The sequence below is a fragment of the Caretta caretta genome, chromosome 4 (assembly GCF_965140235.1).
Source record: "Caretta caretta isolate rCarCar2 chromosome 4, rCarCar1.hap1, whole genome shotgun sequence".
Classification (NCBI taxonomy): Eukaryota; Metazoa; Chordata; order Testudines; family Cheloniidae; genus Caretta; species Caretta caretta.
The window spans coordinates 121,920,189-121,941,825 of NC_134209.1; the positions used below are offsets into that span (position 1 = coordinate 121,920,189).

Here is a 21,637-nt window from a genome sequence, read left to right on the forward strand (position 1 = left end):
CTCAGAAATATCCTGAAGCCCTGCCCCTGCACGCTGAGAGTGCCACAACAGCGAGTGAGAGGGACAGTGTGTCCCTCTCAAATGCACGAATGCCCATTTCCCCCGCACCCCCAGCAGTGATTTTATGTTTCTACTGGCTGCTCCGCACGCCCAAACTGACCTGCACTGTCAGGGAGGGGCACGTGACCACCCTTGTGGCTTCCCTTTGCTTCCCCACAGAAAAATGACATCTGATGGGGAAGCAAAGAAATTGGCGGGGGGACATGAATTCTGCACATGTGCAGTGATGCAGAATTCCCCCAGGAGTACTGTGTATACCAGTTCATTGAGCTAGCAGTTAGCACTGGGAAATTTCCTGCCTTTCTTGGGAAAATGCCATTTTTAGCTGTGGGGAAAAGGCCTTTAATGGGCTTTCTTCCAAAACAGAGACTAAATGCGTAGACCTGGGTAACGAAACTTGAGGATCCAGACCTCCTTTCATGTTGGTGATACAGAATAGAAGATAGTTATCTCTGGCATTGGTGTCCACGGGCATCTTTGGTTGTACTCTTCATGCTTTCATACAGCATTTTAGGAGAATCACAAAGCTCTTCAGAGCAGCTGAGAAGAGCCTGTTTGGTGTAGCCTCACTAAGGCAAAAGAGTAAAAAATCATCCTTTCTCTTGGTGTATGCAGTGTAGTTGTAACCATGTTGGTCCCAGGATATTAAAGAAACAAAGTTGGGTAATCTGGTTTATTGGAAGTTGATTCCATAGAGGATATTAACTCACCCACCTTGCCTCTCTAATCCTTTCTCTTGGGTCTGTCATTCAGTCATCCTATGTTCATAAAGAGGGGAAAAGGGAAAAAGCTCCCTGGCAGGGCACTTGGACTCCATTTTTATCAAAATTCAAAAGGCTTTAAGCGCTCACCTCACAATCAGAAATATTCAGATTTTTTTTTTTTAAAGAAAGAATACCTACCTTGTCAGGGAAGAGCAGAGGTGATCTGTCACCGGCGTGTGATGTTAAACTCTTTTATTCTGATTGTGACTTTGTTTGGCCCCAACTGTATTCTTAACACCTTAGTATGTTTCTACATGGTGTACCCTGTTTGAATTTTGATTTTGTAGGCAGTCACAAGCCACATAAAGACCTGTCATCACATCCAGCTGACAAACTATTTCCTAGCTTGCCTTTTTTGGTGGTAATCATGTCAAAACGTGGTATTCTAATATCCTGTTTGGCAGGGTAACAAGCCTTGTGGATTGGAGGGAAGCAGCGATATGCTATATCTCGACTTTAGTAAGGCTTTTAATATGATCTCACATGAACTTCTTATAAACAAACTAGAGAAATAGAGCCTAGACAACCCTACTATAAGAAGGGTGCACAACTGCCTGGAAAACCATACATAGAGTAGTTATCAATGGTTCACAATTGGGGTGAAAGAGCATATGGAGCAGGGTCCTCCAAGGATCTGTCCTGGTTCTGGTTCTATCCAACATCTTCATAAATGATTTGGATAATTGCATAGAGAGTACACTTATAAAGTTTGCAGACAACACCAAGCTGGGAGAGGTTGTAGGCACTTTGGAGGACAGCATTAGAATTCAAAATGATTTTGACCAACTGGAGATATGATCTGAATGAAATACGACTAAATTCAATAAGGATAAATGCCAAGTACTACACTTAGGAAGGAATAATTGATTGCACAAATACAAAATGGGAAATGGCTACTTAGGTGGGAGTACTAGGCAGTCATTTCCCATTTCCTGTTCATGGAGGATAGGTCTATCAATGGCTACTAGCCAGGATGTTCAGGGATGGTGTCCCTAGCCTCTGTTTGCCAGAAGCTGGGAATGGATGACAGGGAATGGATCACTTGATGATTACCTGTTCTGTTCATTCCCTCTGGAGCACCTGGCATTGGCCACTGTCGGAACCAGGATACTGGGCTAGATGGACCTCTGGTCTGACCCAGTATGGCTGTTCTTGTGTTCTTACTGCAGAAAAGGATCTTGTTTTATAGCGAATCACAAACTAAATGTAATTCTGTTGCCAAAAAAAAACCCCAAACATCATTCTGGGATATATTAGCAGGAGTGTTGTAGGCAAGACATGAGAAATAGTTCTTCTCGTGCTTGCTCATGTCCATTTCACGTTAGATGTGCCCATACCATGTGCCCCATTGCCATCCCTTAGTGGTATCCATTGGGCCAGCTCTAGCACCCTTTGGTGCCATGCTATAAGGGGCAACGCCGGCTCCACACCCTCTCAGTTCCTTCACACTACCTGTGACGGTTGCTGGAACAACTCTTGCTTCGGGAAGGCATTATTCAGTGGTTTTGTCTTCAGCTTAGTTTGTGTTTTAGTTTAGTAGTAGAGTAAATATTATTAGCGTAGATATTTAGTTGCCCTCTCTTAGCATTAGAGGGGCTCCCTTCACTCCTGAGCCGGGCCTGCCCCAGTTCCCAGGCTTCAAACCTTGTGCCTCCTATGGCAAGTCTGTTCTGGTCAGCAACCTCCTGCTTCAGTTATCTGAAGTGTCTGGGAGAGGCTCACGTACGACAGCACTATCAAATCTGTCGAGACCTTAAGCCTTGTATGAAGAAACACAGGGAAGCTAGACTGAGGGCTATCCTAATAGAAGCTGCACTTAGACTGGTGTCAGAGCTAAGCTGATTGGATTCAGCACCAAGCACCTTGGCTCTGGTATGATGTACCCCTCTGGCACTGCACGTTTCTCAGCACCTTTCTCAATCTCCAGTGCTGAGGAAGAAACATAAGAAGCAGCAGTCTGAGAGATGACGCTCCTTGGTGCTGAGAAAGGACAAATGGGGAGGGCAGCAGAGTGTACCTGCATTGAGCCACTCCTGCACTGCACAGTTCCCCAGACACACCATCAACTGTGCCCCATTTGCAAGGGCTATTGAGTTTGGTACCGGACCTCCCGCCGACACCAGGAAGTGATTGCGGTGCCTTCCACCCCAGAGGCCTTCGCAACATTCAGGGACTTAATAATCACTCCTGGTACTGCTGACCCCAATGGGACAACCTCTGGCTCTGATGAGCACAACGAGCAGAAGGGGACATGGGGCTCCAAGCTCTTCCCCATCACTGGTCCCCCTCAGTATCTGCCCAAGGCAAACTGGTCTTTCTGTCATCCATGAGGGAATGAGATCAGACGGAAGGTCCTCTCATGGATCAGTAACTGATTGAAAGATAGGAAACGAAGGGTAAAAATAGTCAGTTTTCAGAATAGAGAGGTAAAGAGTGGTGTTCTACAGGGATTGATACTGGGACCAGCACTATTCAACATATTCATAAATGATCTGGAAAAATGGGTAAACCATGAGGTGGCAACATTTTTAGATGATACAAAACTACTCAAGTCTAAAGCAGACTGTAAAGAGTTCCAAAGGGCTCTCACAAAACTGGGTGACTGGGCAACAAAATGGCAGATGAAATTCAGTGTTAATAAATGTAGAGTAATGCACATTGGAAAACATAATCTCAACTGTACATATAAAACGATGGGGTCCAAATTAGCTGTTACCTCTCAAGAAAGAGATCTTGAAGTCATTGTGGATAGTTCTTTGAAAACATCTGCTCAATGTGCAGCAGCAGTCAAAAAAGCGAACATTTAAGGAATTGTTAAGAAAGAGATATCATAGTGCCTCTATATAAATCCATGGTACACCAGTGTCTTAAATACTGCATGCAGCTGTGGTCACCCTGTGATGGGTTGGACCCCTTGGGAAGCCATCTGACATGCAGAGATACCACTGAGTCTACCTGTTCTGCCAGCATGGGCCCCTTTTAACCTGTCTTGCTGAGCCAGGCTCCCCTGCCTTTTCTAGCCAAGCACACAGGCAGGACCACACCCAGCTGCACAGAGAGACCGAGATCTGCTCTGAGAAGGCTCAGTTTATGGGGCTTGCCACATAATGCAGATGTCCACTCCCCCTGCCCCCAAGAGTACAAACCCATTAAATTTGCCTCTTCCTTCAATGTGGAGGAGGGTATGCACAACTTCTTGCTCCCCCAGTTTGAAATCATATAAACTGGATTATATCATAAACCAGAAATAAATGAATTAACTATAATGTGTATTTTAAGTAGTTAAGGAAGTAGCAGACAGAACAAGGCAGATTACTAAGAAAATAGAGCACGCAATCTAAGCTTAATACACTAAAGAAACTGGTTACATGTAAATTCTTCACGCTAAATGTGGTTCTAATAATCTTCTTCACAGGCCAGATGGCCTTCCAGCCTGGGTCCAGTTTTTCCCTCCAGTTCACCCTTAGTTGTTTCCAGCAGTCATCTTGGGTGGGGTAGCAGGGGAGAATTGATGACCTTGATTACCTCACTCCCCACCCTTAAATAGGATTTTCATAAGGTGGGAGTCCTTTGTTTCCTAGTTTAGCACACTCCCTCCCCTCAGCTTCTTGTGGAAAAGTACAGAATTCATGATGGGTTCCAGTATCAGGTGACATGGTCATATGTTTCTGCAGGGCGCCTGTAGCCATTCTTGGCTGATCCACATGTTCACAGGAAGACTAAGCTCCTTTACAGTCCACTGTCACTTGCTGATGGGCCATCAGCACTGTTGGGCTTTTTCATGGTTGTACCTGAACTGTTAGCACTAGGTGTGGAGAAAGTAAATAAGGAAGTGTTATTTCTGCCTCATAACACAAGAATTAGGGGTCACACAATTAAATTAATAGGCAGCAGGTTTAAAACAAACAAAAGGAAGTATTTCTTCACACAAAACACAGTCAAATTGTGGAACTCCTTGCCAGAGGATGTTGTGAAGGCCAAGACTATAAAAGGGTTCAAAAAAGGACTAGATAAATTCATGGAGGATAGGTTCCTCAATGGCTGGTAGCCAGGATGGGCAGGTATGGTGTCCCTAGCCTCTGTTTACCAGAAGCTGTGAATGGGTGACAAGGGATGGATCATTTGATGATTACCTGTTCTGTTCATTCCCTCTGAAGCACCTGGCATTGGGCACTGTTGGAAGACAGGATACTGGGCTAGATAGACCTTTGGTCTGACCCAGTATAGTTATTATTATGTTCTTATATGGATGAGGTCTTTCCCAATCTGGCACCAGTCCCTGGGCACTGACCGGCAGAAGCAAAGGGTACTGTTCCCCCGTGGTCAGCTCGGGAGGACTCTTCTTCGCAGTCAAAGAGAGGCTGGGTGAAGGGCTCCAACAGCCATCACTGCTACCCATCCTACGTCCTGCCAGCACTGGCTTGGAGCACAGTGAACTATTCAGGTCCAGTGGCTGTTCTGGAGTCTGTGGGAATTTCCCTGGGTACTGGGGCCCCTACCCCTAGTACCTAGTTCCACTGGTACTACTTGGTCAAATCCAAAAGGAGGGCCTCTACGTTGCCCCATTCGGCACCCAACCCAGACTGTGGTACCAAGACCAGTACTAACACAGATGATGTGGGTCCAGGGGACATCATAAGGGCAGAAGAAAAGGAGAAAGCCCCCCTCTTCCTCCTCCCCCCAGGTGAAGCAGTCTCGGGGCTGAGTGACTCACTGTCACAAGATGAGTTTAGAGCCCATCAGGAACTTCTAAAGAGGATAATAGCCTCATTGATATTTTGACTGCAGCAGCCTCATCTAAAGTGGCCTACCCATCAATGAGGCTGTTATGGGCCCAGTCAGATCCCTGTGGCAGACCCTATCTTTTCTCCCTCCTGCTTCAGAGGTTAGAGAATGGGTGTTCTCACCCTCCTTCAGGTTCCCTAGTGATGATAGTGGCCAATGAGAGGGACAGGCAAGACGAGGCAAGCACTATCCCCAGTTAGAAGGACTTAAAGACACTAGACCTTTTTTGGCAGAAAAATTCATTTGACTGGAGGGTTCCAACTTTGTATTTCTAACCAGCAAGTCCTGCTTGGGAGGTACAATTACAACGTTTGGGAATCTCTGGAGAAATTTAAAGACTTGCTGCCTCAGGACTCCAGGCAAGAGTTTTTTCTGCCCTATTAGAGGAAGGAAACAACATAGCCAGAGCCTCACTCCAGGCAGCCCTGGCCACAGCTGACATGGCAGCCAGAATGATGGCTTCCGCAGAGGTCATGAGGCGATGCTAATGGCTTCAGTCTTCGGGATTCCCACTGAAGGTTTAACAGTCTATCCAAGACCTCCCATTAGAGGATACCTCTTTTCTCAGAGCAAATGGACGTGCAAAGTTCCATGGTCTGAAGAACTTCATGTCTACTCTCAGATCACTGGGCTTCTATTCTCCAGTTCCTTTGAGGAAGCATTTCAGGCTCCAGCAACCGGCCCGCTTCTTGGCACCACTGCAGAGACAGGACCTGCTGAAGAAAAGGAGTAGGGGTTCTAAACATTGGCAACCATCCCTGTTCACCTCAGCCTCGCTACCGGGATGTCTCAGGTACTCGGGAGGCCCCGAATAGAACTTTTGAAGGTGCACCCAAGGGTGCTATATCAGTTTCTGCATCAGATCGTGCCTCTTTTTTGTTTTTTGACCGACTCTCCCACTTCATTCCAGTTCGGACCTTTGTCACCTCTGACCACTGGGTGCTGAGTACAGTGGTGGATGGTTATACCCTTCAGTTTTCTTCCACTCCTCCCTCCCATCCCATTTCAGGGACCCTTCTCAGGAGCAACTGCTAGCCCAAGAGGTACAAGCCCTCCTATACGTGGGAGATCTGAAGGAGTTACCTCAAAAATTGAGAGGTAGAGGTTGTACTCCCAATATTTCCTAATTCCGAAGGGCAAGGAGGGTCTTTGACCCAGCCTGGACCTGCGCTGCCTCAACAGTTATCTCTAGAAACTGAGGTTCTGCATGGTCTCCCTGGTCTCCATCATTCCCTCCCTAGATCCAGGGAACTGGTATGCTGCCCTCTACCTGAAGGATGCCTGTTTCCACATTTTCATCTTCCAAGGCCACAGAAGGTTCCTCAGGTTTATTATAAGCCAGACCCATTAGCAATTCACTGTCCTCCCTTTTGGTCTGTCTGCAGCCCCTTCGGTTTTTACGAAATGCATGGTGGTGGTAGTGTCCTTCCCCAGAAGGCGAGGTGTCCAAGTCTACCCGCACCTCAACAACTGGCTGATCAAGGGCTGTTCAGAGGCTCAAGTAAAGAACAGAATCAGCCTGCTCCAAACGACCTATCGAACAATGGGCCTGTTGATAAATGATCAAAAGTCTACTCTTGTTCCAATACAGATAATAATAGAGTTTATTTGAGCAATCCTAGACTCAACCCAGGCCAGAGCCTATATTCCAGAGGCTCGATTCCAGACAATGTCACATCTTTTGGGGCACATGGCTGCATGTACTTACTTGGTATGACATGCAAAGCTGCACCTCAGACCCCTGTAGATGTGTTTGGCCTCGGTGTACTCACCGAAGAGGCACCACTTAGACTTGGTGCTTACAGTTCCCTCTCTGGTACTCGCTTCTCTCAACTGGTGGAAGGACCCATGGTCGATTAGTGCAGGCATTTCCTTTATCACCCCCATCCCCCAGCCTTCAGTATCCCTAGTTTCTGATCTAGGTAGGGGAGCTCACCTCGAACACCTCAGGACACAGGGTCTGGGGTCCCAGGAAGAGTTCTCCCTACACATACACGTCAGAGCTCAGAGCCGTCTGCTAAGTTTGCCAAGTGTTCCTTCCCCAGATCACAGGCAAAGTAGCATGAGTTCTTAGAGACAACATGGTAGCCATGTTCTACATCAACAAATAGGGAGGAGCGCACTCCTCTACCCTGTGCCGGAAGGATGTCCATCTGTGGGACTTTTGTATGAAGCACACTGTTCACCTCGAGGCTACCCATCTTCCGGGAGCCCTGGACTCTCCAGCAGATAACCTCCACACATCTTTCTCCTCTCACCATGTGTGGTCCCTTCGCTCAGAGGTCACCAGGTTCATCTTCCAGAGGTGAGGATCTCCCCCGGTAGACTTGTTCGCAGCCAGGCAGAACAGGAAATGCCAACAGTTTTGCTTGCTGCACTGTCACAGCCTGGGCTCCCTTTCAGGCGCCTTCCTGCTTCCATAGACAGCTCCTATTCTATGCATTTCCTCCAGTTCCTCTGATGCACAACGTCCTTCTGAAAGTCAAGTGGGACAAGGGGAGTATTAATTTTTATAGGTACAGCATGACCATGCCAACACTGGTTCGGCATGCTACTAGACTTGTCAGAAGCACCCCCACTGCCCATCTCCTTCTGCCCAGACCTGATCTCACAAGATCACAGCCGTTTACTCCACACAAACCTTGGGACCCTTCACCTGACCACATGGAAGTAGCATGGTTGAACTCAGAGAAGCAAGCCTGTTCAGAGCAAGTACTCCAGGTCTTGCTAGATAGTAGGAAGCCTTCTACTATGGCTACTTATCTGGCTAAGTGGAAACATTTCTCAGTTTGGTCTTCCCTCCAATCTGTGCTGGAATACCTGCTCCATATGAAATAAGTAGGCCTGGCCTCACATCTATCAAGGTACACCTAGCGGCGATCTCAGCCTTCCACCCCCCAGTGAGCAGCAGGTCAGTCTTCTCGCACAAGATGTCCATCCACTTTCTGAAAGGGCTAGAAAGACTTTACCCTCAAATTCACAAGCTGATTCCACCGTTTGACTTAAACCTGTCAAAACTTGTGGGCTCTGCCTTTGAGCCGCTGGCATCGTGCCCTGTGCTGTTTCTCTTGTGGAAGGTCGCCCTCCTGGTTGTGATTACCTCGGCCCCAAGGGTCTCGGAAATCAGGGCCTTCACATCGGAACCACCATACATCATGTTTTTTAAGGACAAGTTTCAACTGCGCCCCATCCAGCCTTCCTTCCAAAGGTGATCTCGCACTTCCCTGGTAACCAGGCCCTTTTCCTACCAGTTTTCTTCCTGAAACAGTACAAGAATTCAGAAGACGGCGCCTTCACTCGTTGGATGTTAGATGTGCACTAACTTTCTATATCTAGAGAACCAAGCTTCTTTTATAGATCGACACAACTCTTCATAGCAATCACAGAAAGAACAAAAGGCCTGCCAGTCTCAGCCCAGAGAATTTCATCCTGGATAACCTCCTGTTTGCAGACATACTACAAGCAGGGGGGCATCCCCCCTTCTGCTATCATGACGGCTCATTCAATGACCGTTCAGGCCTCGTCAGCAATGTTTCTGGCCCAGGTCCTGACCCAAGACATCTCCAGGGCTGCAATGTGTTTGTCAATGCATACCATCTCCTCCCATTATGCCATCGCCCAGCAGGCTTGTGATCATGCCAGTTTTGGGAGAGCAGTGTTGCAATCTGCATGTCTATGAACTCCAAGCCCACCTCCTTTGGGTTTGTGAGTCACCTACCTTGTAGTGGATATGCAATCACTCCAAGAAGAAAAAATGGTTACTGACCTTTCTGTAATTGTGTTCTTCGAGATGATGTTGCTCATGTCCATTCCATGACCTGCCCTGCTGTCAGAGTTAGCCGGCAAGAAGGAACTGAGGAGGTTGCAGAGCCGGCAGTGCCCCCTTATAACAGTACATAAGTGCAGAGCACCAGAGGGTGCTAGAGCCAGCCTGACGGATACCACCGAGGGAAAAATCTCCAGCAACAGTGCATGCACCACTTGCACACCTAATGTGGAATGGACATGAGCAACACATCTTGAAGAACAACAGTTACAGTAATTGTGAAATCTCCCTCATTGGAGGTTTTTAAGAAGAGGTTAGACAAACACATGTCTGGGATGGTCTAGATAATAATTAGTCTGCCTCAGTGCAGGAGGATGGATTAGATGACCTTTCAGTGTTGCTGTTGAGTCCGACATTTCTATTATTCTAGTCCAGGAACAATCTCCAATTAGCCTTATGTATAGTAGGACCCACTACGTTCTGTGATTCCAAGGTAGAGGAATTTCGCACAAAATTCAACCCCTGCCACAAAACTGAGCTCCAGAATCCAAGCTTTCATGTAAAACAAACAAAACTAAACCTCTTTTATGATTTCAAAGTAAGCTTTAAAAACATGAGCTGATTCTCAAGAGATGTCTTCCAGAGTCTGCAGACAGCCTGAAACAATAAATCTAAAAGTTATGAACTGCTAAAGTCATCCAGCAGAAATATTCAGCTAATATGCTTATCCCAAGTCTCACCACCAGCTGTTCCCTCCTGGCTGCCAAAAGCTTCAGCTCTAAAAACTTGTCGTCCCCCCCCCCCCCCCATAACTTTTATACTATAAATACAAAATACCGTATATAGCACAATGCCAGTATAAAATTCTCTTGAATATTGGTACTGTAGGGCAGAATAAAACAAACTGAACTAAAGTTAAAAAACATACAAGTAATACTGGTTGCATTAGTCAAGTTATTGAATTAAATATCAACATATCGTCTTCGTTAATTAAATAGTATTTCCTATAGGAAATTACACTGTAAACCTGTGTTCCATAATTTGCACTAGCCACCACAGACTCCCAGGTGAAGTTTTAAGGTGTTGGTTTTAATGTGTGAAACCCTAAATAGTCTTAAAGTGACTCTAGCTAACGATCTCCTGGCTTAAATGAGAGGCTGCTGTATGTAGGATGTACTCTGTGAGGAGATTCTCTGCTCAGGAATACATTTCTTTTCTCCCTTTTTTCTTCCAAAGCCTGTCTTTGTTAAATAGATAGAATGCATTTGTATATAGATTTCAGAAACTAGTATAGTTATGTGAAATATAATAATCTTCATTAGAAACTGTTTGATACTGAATGAGTTAGTTGAACCCCTTCACTTCACTGGAAGGCGGCAGAATTCCCTTGCCACATTGACATTTAAAGGCCATGCACTTGGAATATGGGGTGGCATCTGACTTGTATTTGCCATGGATACCAGGCACTTCTCCAGTATGCATAATGTTGTGTTAGAACCGCAAGGTATAATCTGTGAATTTAGACTTTTCTGCAGAAATTTTGTCTGGCCTTGTCTACGCTATTAAATCCAACGGTTACTAGCACTGATTGTCAGCAGTCAGTTTAATTGAACCAATATTGAAAACTCTTTAGTTCAAATTGTAGGCAAGGCCAAACTGTGTTCAGTACTGTTTCAGCAACTCACTCAGATAACAGTTTTTAATTACAGTTTTGGAAATTATGTCTCAAACAGTATGTCCCTCTTTGCTTCTACAGTGTCAGAGTTTCAACTACAGATCCAGCTAAACTGATTGATTGCTGACCGTCATTGTCAATAACCGTTCTTTTTCCTAGAGTAGACGAGGCCTTAACACCTGAGATTGAACCTGGAGTGGAGCAATGAGAATGAATATATGTTTAATTATGTCATAAGACAGTGAATTGTATGATATTAATTCATGCAGAATGTGTCAACATCATGCTCTAAATTCAACTAGGAATCAATTAATATAACACAATTCCCACAGCAAAATGTTATGTTTATTATTAAATGTTCCATTTTGATATATTCATTTAGGTTCAGAATTCTTAGATTCTTTGACTTTTGCCCTTTTTTATTTTATTTCTCACATGACCATTCAACAAGAACGTTTGTTTTACATAAAGCTTCTTTTTCAGCTTTTAGGTACTACTGTTTTCTGCTACTGAGCTCCATTCAAGTTTATACAAGTGCTGACAGTGCTGTATCTGCTCTGTTGATAGAGGAATTCAGTCTCTGGATTTGTCAGTCTGGCAGCTTTTCACAAGTATAATGTTCACATGAAAAAAATAATAAAACTGTTCATTGTTGTGTTCTTTCATTTTGTTTTTGAAATTTTCCTGAATTATTTAGCAGAGCAAAATCAAGACTTTGGCATGTGGCAGCTCTGTTTTGATTTTTGACGAAAGAAGGAAGAGAATGGTTATATATTGTATATATTCATTGAAATAGAGATGAGATTGTTCAATTACTGTATTGATATTCTATATATTGTGTTTAGGAAGTTTTATATATTATTCTAGTGCGACAGTAGAATGTTGATTTATATGCAGTATCAGTACAACATTAGTTACTGCACAGTAGTAGTACGTCTGCATGGCTAAATGGCAAAGCCACTGTGCCCTAATTAGTAGCTTACAAGTTGCTTTAACATTCAAATCTTTTGTTATTGAAAGGAAGAATATTAACCAGGGCTCTCAGGTTAATATGCTGCCTTTTGAAAAGAGTCATAGGATCTTTAAATATGACTTGGATAACCACAAGAGACAGCCAAAGTGGCCACTGGGTTTTATCTTTCATTTAAAGAATAACATCCCCATCCTCCATTGTCAGCTTTGATCCCAAGAATCCTGATGTGGGAATTGAACTCAGAGCCTTCTGATCTCTACCAACTAAATCATACTAATAAATACACGTTAGACTAAAAGAAAAGGAGTACTTGTGGCACCTTAGAGACTAACCAATTTATTTGAGCATGAGCTTTCGTGAGCTACAGCTCACTTCATCGGATGCATACCGTGGAAACTGCCTATTTCCAAAATACCTCTGAACAACATACTAATCCACAGAGGTCTCCCTACCAACACTACAGAAAGAGGGATTCTAGGTGGACTCCTCCTGAAGGTCGAAACAGCAGACTGGACTTCTACATAGAGTGCTTCCGCCGACGTGCACGGACTGAAATTGTGGAAAAGCAGCATCACTTGCCCCATAACCTCAGCCATGCGGAACGCAATGCCATCCACAGCCTCAGAAACAACTCTGACATCATAATCAAAAAGGCTGACAAAGGAGGTGCTGTTGTCATCATGAATAGGTCGGAATATGAACAAGAGGCTGCTCGGCCTCCAACACGAGTTTCTACAAGCCATTACCCTGTGATCCCACTGAGAGTTACCAAAAGCAACTACAGCATTTGCTCAAGAAACTTCCTGAAAAAGCACAAGATCAAATCCGCACAGAGACACCCCTGGAACCCCGACCTGGGATATTCTATCTACTACCCAAGATCCATAAACCTGGAAATCCTGGGCGCCCCATCATCTCAGGCATTGGCACCCTGACAGCAGGATTGTCTGGCTATGTAGACTCCCTCCTCAGGCCCTACACTACCAGCACTCCCAGCTACCTTCGAGACACCACTGACTTCCTGAGGAAACTTCAATCCATCGGTGATCTTCCTGATAACACCATCCTGGCCACTATGGATGTAGAAGCCCTCTACACCAACGTTCCACACAAAGATGGACTACAAGCCGTCAAGAACACTATCGCCGATAATGTCACGGCTAACCTGGTGGCTGAACTTTGTGACTTTGTCCTTACCCATAACTATTTTACATTTGGGGACAATGTATACCTTCAGATCAGCGGCACTGCTATGGGTACCCGCATGGCCCCACAGTATGCCAACATTTTTATGGCTGATTTAGAACAACGCTTCCTCAGCACTCGTCCCCTAAAGCCCCTACTCTACTTGCGCTATATTGATGACATCTTCATCATCTGGACCCATGGAAAAGAAGTCCTTGAGGAATTCCACCATGATTTCAACAATTTCCATCCCACCATCAACCTCAGCCTGGTCCAGTCCACACAAGAGATCCACTTCCTGGACACTACAGTGCTAATAAACAATGGCCACATAAACACCACCCTATACCGGAAACCTACTGACTGCTATTCCTACCTACATGCCTCCAGCTTTCACCCTGACCACACCACACGATCCATCGTCTACAGCCAAGCTCTGCGATACAACCGCATTTGCTCCAACCCCTCAGACAGAGACAAACACCTACAAGATCTCTGTCAAGCTTTCTTACAACTACAATACCCACCTGCGGAAGTAAAGGCAGTTTCCACGGTATGCATCCGATGAAGTGAGCTATAGCTCACGAAAGCTCATGCTCAAATAAATTGGTTAGTCTCTAAGGTGCCACAAGTACTCCTTTTCTTTTTGCGAATACAGACTAACACGGCTGTTACTCTGAAACATGTTAGACTAGAAATTTTAACTTTGTAATTGATCACACTTTGTTCCTTTTTAAACAATCTATATTTGCTCATCTTTAAATAATTTTTTTTAATTGTTTTTCTTTAAGACTGTGAGCCAGAAGAGCTGACTGACTGGTCAATGGACGAAAAATGTTCCTTTTGTAACTTACACAAAGAAACAGTCAGTGTAAGTATGAATGTGATATAAATTGTTGAAACTTATGTTTTTGAAATATTGGGTCTAAAAATAGAGCTTGGAGAATGAAATTTCCCATATGGATTCACACGGTTTGTTTTGGCTGGGGCGTAAGGGAGGAATGTTAAGTTGGCAGAAATCTTTTTTATTTATGCAATTCATTCATGTACTGGGTTCTGAGAACAAACTATAATTGTTATTGAGATCTGTTGCCGTCTTACATTTTCTAGGAGCGTATCCCAGTTATTGGTTCTTCACAGTCAACACCAACAGAGGAACTATCATCTCAGGGCCAGTCCAACACTGATAAGATTGAATGCCAAGCAGAAAATTACCTAAATGCACTCTTTCGAAAGAAAGGTAATAGAAGCATGTCTTTCACATTAAATTATGCCGTAAAAGTTTTGAATAATCACATGATTTAGGGATAATTTTTCAATCCCAGATTGCTTTTATTACTCCAGTTTTGAGGTCTGAGTTTTATTTTATTTGTCTTTTATTCCTTCTTTTCCTTTCTCTCTCCTCCCCCCCCCCCTTCTTTTTGGACCAGCGGGCGCAGTGGTGCTTACCTCTCCTCTCCTGCTGTTGCTGTCCTCCGGTTTCATTTTGTTCCTGAATTCTGCCTTCCCCTATGATGCATTCTTCTCCCTTTGGTCCCTGGATTCTTGACGCTTTAAAACATTTTTCTGTTCTTAAGCTGCTTTTTCTACTTTTACAAGAAAATGCTTTTTTAAAGGGGGGAATTGGATATCTCAAGGGTTTAGTAACGAGATATAGTTCTTCTTATCTCATAGTTGCTACTCTAAATCCAACCAAGTTAGTGATTGAAACCTGTTATTTGATAGCATTCAGTAACTCCACATTTTCACTTCCATGACTGCTGTCACTGATTTCGACCCTGGTAATTTCGTGGGGTATGTAGTGTGGATGACAAGTCAGTTTGGCTCTTGATGCTAACTTGGGAATAAACTAGTCACCTGCTAGAAGGGCTACACAACTTTCTCTCCCGTGAATTTGATGATAAATATTTGCAAGAGTTCAGTTCCTGCCTGGTAGTTTTGACTTCTGCTTAATACTCTTCTGAGACCTACTAGACTAATTGGACAACAAAGCACCAGTCATAAGTGTGCTCTGCTGTCTACGACATGCACATATGTATCCGAGCTACATTCTTTGTATCAGTTCTGCCTATTGTGTTTCAAACAGAGCAGCGACTAATCCAGGTGCTAGAAAAAGATCTGCTTCCTTCACCTGTTTCTTCATGTGTGTCGGTGGAAGTAGAAGTGGCACTTCGCTCTCTTCTAAGCAACTAGAAAGAGATGGAAGAGAATGGTGTTTCACCCTTTCCCAAGGAAAATAAAAAAGGAAGAGTGGCTTTCTTTTCTTTCTTTACCTGGCTACAGGATGGAGAAAATATGGAGTAGCTCCTTGAAATCAAGGAGGCTGGATCCTTTGTCTGCATTGATGGGACTTTTTGATCTGTGTATTCAGCATAGGCCTGCTTTAAAGACTTTGACATCTGAGAAACTAGGGGATTTCAATCCTGCTTTTTTTCTTGGCTTCATTTGAGTCCAGGTCAGCCTTATCTCACTTTTGAGTGAATAGAAAGCTCAGCAGTGGTGTCACCTCAGTGCACCTTAGAATCATCTGTTGCAGATTAATCAGCTCCATTAATCTGCTCCATGGCCTGTCCTGGCGGGAGGTTCCTCTTGCTGCTTCTAAGTTAAGCTTGGGATGTGGTGTCTGCCTTCAGCTTCCACTTGTTCTACTTCTTCTTGGTGGTGGTATCTGGAAAAGTTTCTCCCCACAGAGCTCCTCTATACTTTGGGGATTCTAGCCAACTGTAGGACAAACCCACCCACCATCTTCTGATGTCTCTATAGAGGAACTTTCAGTGTGAGAGAGACCTTGAGGAGATCTGGATTTTCTTTAGCACCAGAGACGTGTACATCAAGCTCCCAACTCTTCCCTGAAAAGTGCAATATTTTAGTCTTACCTACCTCTTTTGGTCTCCTATGAATCAGTGATGCTGTGTCAGAAAAATCATTCTTCCTATTCAGAGGAGACATAATAAGCAGGGCTGTTTTGTTTTTTTTTATTATTATTATTATTACTTTTACCCCTCCAGTGAGTGTCCATGGATCTTCCAGTAATTGGTAGGTCAGATATCAGCTGTTTATGGATACTGCTTTAGTTGAGGTTCCGGTAAGTTGCTTGATACTTTGAAAGTGAACAGAAAGAGAATTGCTGTATGAGCAAAGAACTTCTAAAGGAAGTTTAAGAGGTACGGAAATATCCTGTCTGTGTCCCATCAACATGCAGGAAATCTAACTTTCTCTACTGGCTTCCTGGAAAAAGGGCATGATTTTTTTTTCCCTATCACTATGCTGCTGTTTGATACTTTTTGGTATTTTCACAGTGTTCTTGATCAAACTCTTTGACTTTGGGGGAAAAGAATCCAAATATTTAGCAGGTAGGTAGGTCTGCTGTTACAAGGAAGGATAGTCTTATGGTTCAGAAATTGGACTAAACCTACCACAGACTTCACATATGACCAGCTTAGTTGGAGCCTCTGGGAGTTACTGTAATGCAAATAGTGAGCAGCAAATTTATGAGGCTCATTCCAAGTGGCCTCTTATGTTGAGAGCAAAGAGAATTTTTTAAAGACATCATGAAGGTACTTCAGTAGATCTCGAGGCATCCTACAATGTCCCAAAGCCATCTGCTAAATATGTGCTTGTAGCATTTGGTTTTTCTACAGGCATTCATGGTTGACAAATTCTGTTTTGTGTATAGAAGCTCAGCCTAATATTGATTTAGGCAGTTACAGAAATTTAGTAGGACATTTCAGAAAAGCCAGAGATGATGTAGTATCTGTTTTCTACTAAGCAACAGATCTGAAAGTTAGCCAGATTCTGCCCATTTCTTCCTTCTCTTTCTCTTTTGGGGTCTCTTTGAACTAATTTTTATAAGATGGGTTTTCATTATTCCAGTGGTGGGTCCCAGAGGCTATGGAACAAAGATGCTTTTTCAGTTAGATGACATACCAAAAGCCACCCATTCCCTTCCCCAGTCTTAGAGAAGCTGCTATGGGGAAGAGGTGAATGGTTAGGAAAAAGAAATATGAAAAAATCTAATGTGTTTTTAAAAATCCTTTTCCTCTCATCTTGACTCGCAAATAGTAAAATGAATTTTTCAGACTAGCATAGTTATTGCATTATATTACTACAGGGCAGAGTTAATATCTTTGGATATTTTTAAGTTTAACCTTAACTCTGAATTTCCTAGGTTTTGATTAGTTTTGGAACAATTACAACATCCAAGTATGTTCATTTTATTAAAATATTGAGATGTACTCTCAAACATAACTCCATCTTAATGCAGTTTTTGTCTGGAAATACACAAAATGCTTAGGCCCAAATTTTCAAACTAAGTACAAGTATATAACATCTAAATTCCTATTTAGTTTTCTAAATAAGAATGGCCTGATTTTCAGAAGTACAGAGCCCCAGCGGTTCCCATTGAAATCCATAGGACTTGAAGGGGTCTTGCTCTGCACCTTACAGAATCAGACCTCTATGCAAGAGAAGATGGAAAACCGGAGGCAGTTGCAGTAGAGGTTAAGAAGTGGAGTCACAAGCAGAGCAGGGAGCAGTACAGTCAGGGTGATTTGAGTCCTTCCAAGCAGCCATAAGCTAAGACAGGCACCATCCATTGCAGTTCTCTTTTACAACAAAATGATCTTTCCTGCAAGCTATTCAAGTCTTTCTGTGCTTCCAAACCCTTATTCCCTGGATGCCAAAACTCTCCATATCCTGACCTCCCCCGACTTGATTTCCACGGTGAATTTTGTTGTGTTTGGACCCCCTCCGATACTGTGTGTAGTTTTGGTCATCCCAAGAAAGATTAATTCAAACTGGAATAGGTGTAGAGAGGACTAGGAGGATGATCATGGAATAGAGACGTCTATCTTATGAGATAAGACTAAAAGTTCTCAGCATATTTAGCCTGAGTAACTAAAGGCTGAGAGAGGGGATATGAGTGCTCTCTCTAAATACATTGGGGAATAAAAACGAGGGAGAGAGAAGAGCTATTTTAGCTAAAGGATAACCATTGGCACAAGGACAAATGGGTGTAAATTGGTCACGAATACATGTAGGCTGAAAATTAGAGGGTTGCTAACCATCAGAGGTGTGAGGTTCTGGAACAGCATTCCAATGGGAATAGTGGGGGCAAACAACCTAACTAGGTTTCAAGTGGCGCTTGATAAGTTTAAGAATGGGATTATGTGATGGGGCTGCCAGTGATAGCAGGAAAGGATTTGATGAACCAGGAGGTACCTTTCAGTTCTATGTTCCTCATCCCTACTCTTCTCTTGCCTATAGAGGTTAGTTCAGACTCAGAGGTATTCCTGTCTTAGCGAAATCTAATTGTGCTGCCTCTAAAGTTCTTTCAGCTCCTGCTGGCCTGTGGGAGTGGAGTCTGATCTTGCAAAAGGTAGTGCAATAACCCCAAAACAACAAGGTTGGCTATTAGATAGTCCTGTGATTATTCAAATAATTAAGACACTTTAAGGGTGGAAGTGATTTGTATTATGTTAACTACAGTCTTCTAATTCCAAAATAAATGTATTCAAGGGCCAATTTATACAATTGTTGCCAACATATCCTTTAGCTCTTCTGCCTCCCTGGTTTTTACTTGTGTTACTTGCAGGATTTTTGGAGGTTTCTGTTACTGGTTTGATCCAGTAGCAACTGTTCACTTTCTTATACTAATCATTTTTGAACAACTCTCCTTATGTCTTTCAAAATCTAGTATTAAAATTGATGAATTGGGCCAAAGTAGGGCTGAAAACAAAATGAGAAATCCACAAGTTTTGGTTAAAATCCCAGGTGAAACTCCAAAAGTCTGGGGAGAATGCTCAACAAATGTTTGTAAAAATCCCTGTTGATTTCTGTTATCCTTTGTCATAATGTTCCTGTCCGGAGCACCCCTTACTGCCCGAGTCAGGCCTTTGCATTCACCCAGCCTCAAGTCTGCAACATCTGGGCACTCTAGCGCACTAGTCCAAGTATAGATATGTGCTAGACCAGTTAGAAGATGCTCAGCCCACCAGCTGAGTCCTGGTGGACAATCCACCCATTCTGGGGATGCCACAAAAAGAAAGGAACACATGTGAATTGTCCCATGGGTGTGGTAAAGTTCTGTTCTTCTACGAGTAGTGTTCTTACGGGTGCTTCACTTCAAGTTTGTGTGCACCTTTGATTGGAGATGTTCAGTAGCAGTGCTCATTTGACCTGCCATCCTCTTCCCCGTTACAGTGGTTATATAGAGCTGCGTGGGCAAAACACCTTAAGTTACTTCTCAACTTCCCTTTGGCCTGAGATGGAGTGCCTAGTATGACTGTTTCAAACGGAGTTCATAACTCAGCCTTTTCTGATAATTTAGTTTAGTTTACTTATTTCTTATTGTTGTAGCACAGTTTTTTATAGTTTGATATTATCTTAACTTGTTTTCTTCTTCTTAACACCCTTTTTTCCCCTCCTCCAGCCTTCCCTTGAAGGCCGATCTTCAGGAATAATCTTTGCAGAGTTATGCTGGGATTCAAATGCTGCTTCACCCGCCAGGAATCGATTTCCAGTTAGTGACGGACATTCCTGGTGCCTCCACTGTCTGGTAGACAACCATGTACCATTAAAGGGTAAAATCTGCTTATCTATTAAAAGCAGATCTCAAAAAAACAGGGAAATTAAATTTAGACTTCTTACGATGTAGCAATCCCTGCAACCAGCCTTGTATACAGGTCTGGGTAACCCCTCTGTACATCAGCCTCTGAGTGAACACAGCGCCCTATCAACCTCAGTACCCCATTCACCGAGTTTTGTGGGGTAAGAGTAGAAAGGGTATCAATAAGGCACCCAAAAAGAGGACTTTTAAATTTTCTCACAGACAGCCTCTGTCAAAGAAGGTGTGATCATTGCCAAAATCTGACCATTCCAGAAAATCTGGTTCCAGATGGGATAAATCTGAGACTCCAGCCTGCTCTGGTACTGGCAGCATATTAAAGACTTCTTGTTCATCCAAGAGCCATGGAGATCGTTCTCTGCACTGAACCATTGCAGTAGGGACTCTAAGCACTCTTCTTGGTGCAATGTGCTTAAGAGTCTCTCTTGCCAGAAGCTGGGATTGGGTGACAGGGGATGGATTACTTGATGATTACCTGTTCTGTTCATTCCCTCTGAAGCACCTGGTGTTGGCCACTGTCGGAAGACAGGATACTGGGCTAGATGAACCTTTGGTCTGACCCAGTATGGCAGTTATGTAGGAAGCTTATACTGTCTTCAGACCCCTTGGTACCTAAACAGGTGTCTCAGATCACTACACAGTGCCTTTGAAGTCATCAACATCGGTACCAACATAATCCACTCAACAAGTACTGATGCAGCAAACAACATCCTTGGTACTGACCTCAGCCAGTTCAGAGCCTCATTCACTCACAGTGCAGATGCGCTAAGTTTCACAGAAATTTAGGTGCTCCAGAGACTGGATTTGGATGAGTCAGAATCTCCTTTTGTTAATGGGCATGGAACGTTTGTCAGATCTTCTGAGTCACCAAGGCCTTATCTTTCATCGGTACCTCCTAGTTCTCTGGTACCTATTACCACAGGGCAGACAACCATCTTCACCCTTTTTAGCTGCCCCTCGTTTGGAATATGTCGAGGACGACTCCTTGGATTCTTAAATATCTGTACAGGAGTCACCCACTTACAAAGGGATATCTCCCATTCGCTCAGAAAAATACCAAAGCACAAATAATCTTATTCCTTTTCATTAGTTTGACCAGCACTGGATGCCTCATTCTCTACCCTGTGGTCCCCCTCAGTTGCCATACTGGGACCCGAGAGCTGCCTATTGTCAGCAGTTCTCAAGGGCTCCTATCTACTCCTGTGGGGATCATTGAGGAGAACACTTCCCTGCTCCGTCACTTCCTGAACAGCCCCACCTGCAAGAGGGGTCTCTTGAGGGGCAAGAGGCTAGAGCAGATAAGGAGATAAAACCTCAAACTACTATTTTATCATCTTCACTGGATGTGAGGCTATACTCTCACTGACTACTTAAAGGAATTTCAAGAGCTGATGAAACATATTGCTGCCATATTGTAGATCCCTTTAGAGGAGGTCCAGTAGTTGCAGCAAAAGGTCTTGACAGTTTACACACAACCACCTCTGTTGAAGTGGCTCTCCTAGTGAATGAGGCCTTACTGGAACCTGTCAAAACCATCTGGCAGATGCCACCTATGGTATCACTGATGCATAAATGAACTGACAAAAAGTATTACATTCTAGACAGAAATTCTGAATATTTATTTTCCCACCCTCCACCAAATTTCTTAGTAGAAGCTGTCAGTGAGCATGGCAGCCAACACTATACAAAATCTACGCCTTATAATAAGGACCACTAGTTCATTGTTCTCATAGATTCATAGATATTAAGGTCAGAAGGGACCAGTATGATCATCTAGTCTGACCTCCTGCACAATGCATGCCAT

General features: G+C 43.7%; 1 protein-coding gene across 9 annotated transcripts in view; it reads left to right on the plus strand.

Annotated features, from left to right (window-relative positions):
* The window catches only part of LCORL (ligand dependent nuclear receptor corepressor like), a 177,697-nt gene that overhangs the window by 67,921 nt on the left and 88,139 nt on the right, over positions 1-21,637 (plus strand). For all 9 annotated transcript variants that reach the window (XM_048848741.2, XM_048848747.2, XM_075128016.1 and 6 more), the window contains exons 3-4: positions 14,000-14,079; positions 14,319-14,448. In XM_048848741.2, the coding sequence (XP_048704698.2) occupies positions 14,000-14,079; positions 14,319-14,448 (210 nt within the window). The remainder of the gene's footprint in view (positions 1-13,999; positions 14,080-14,318; positions 14,449-21,637) is intronic.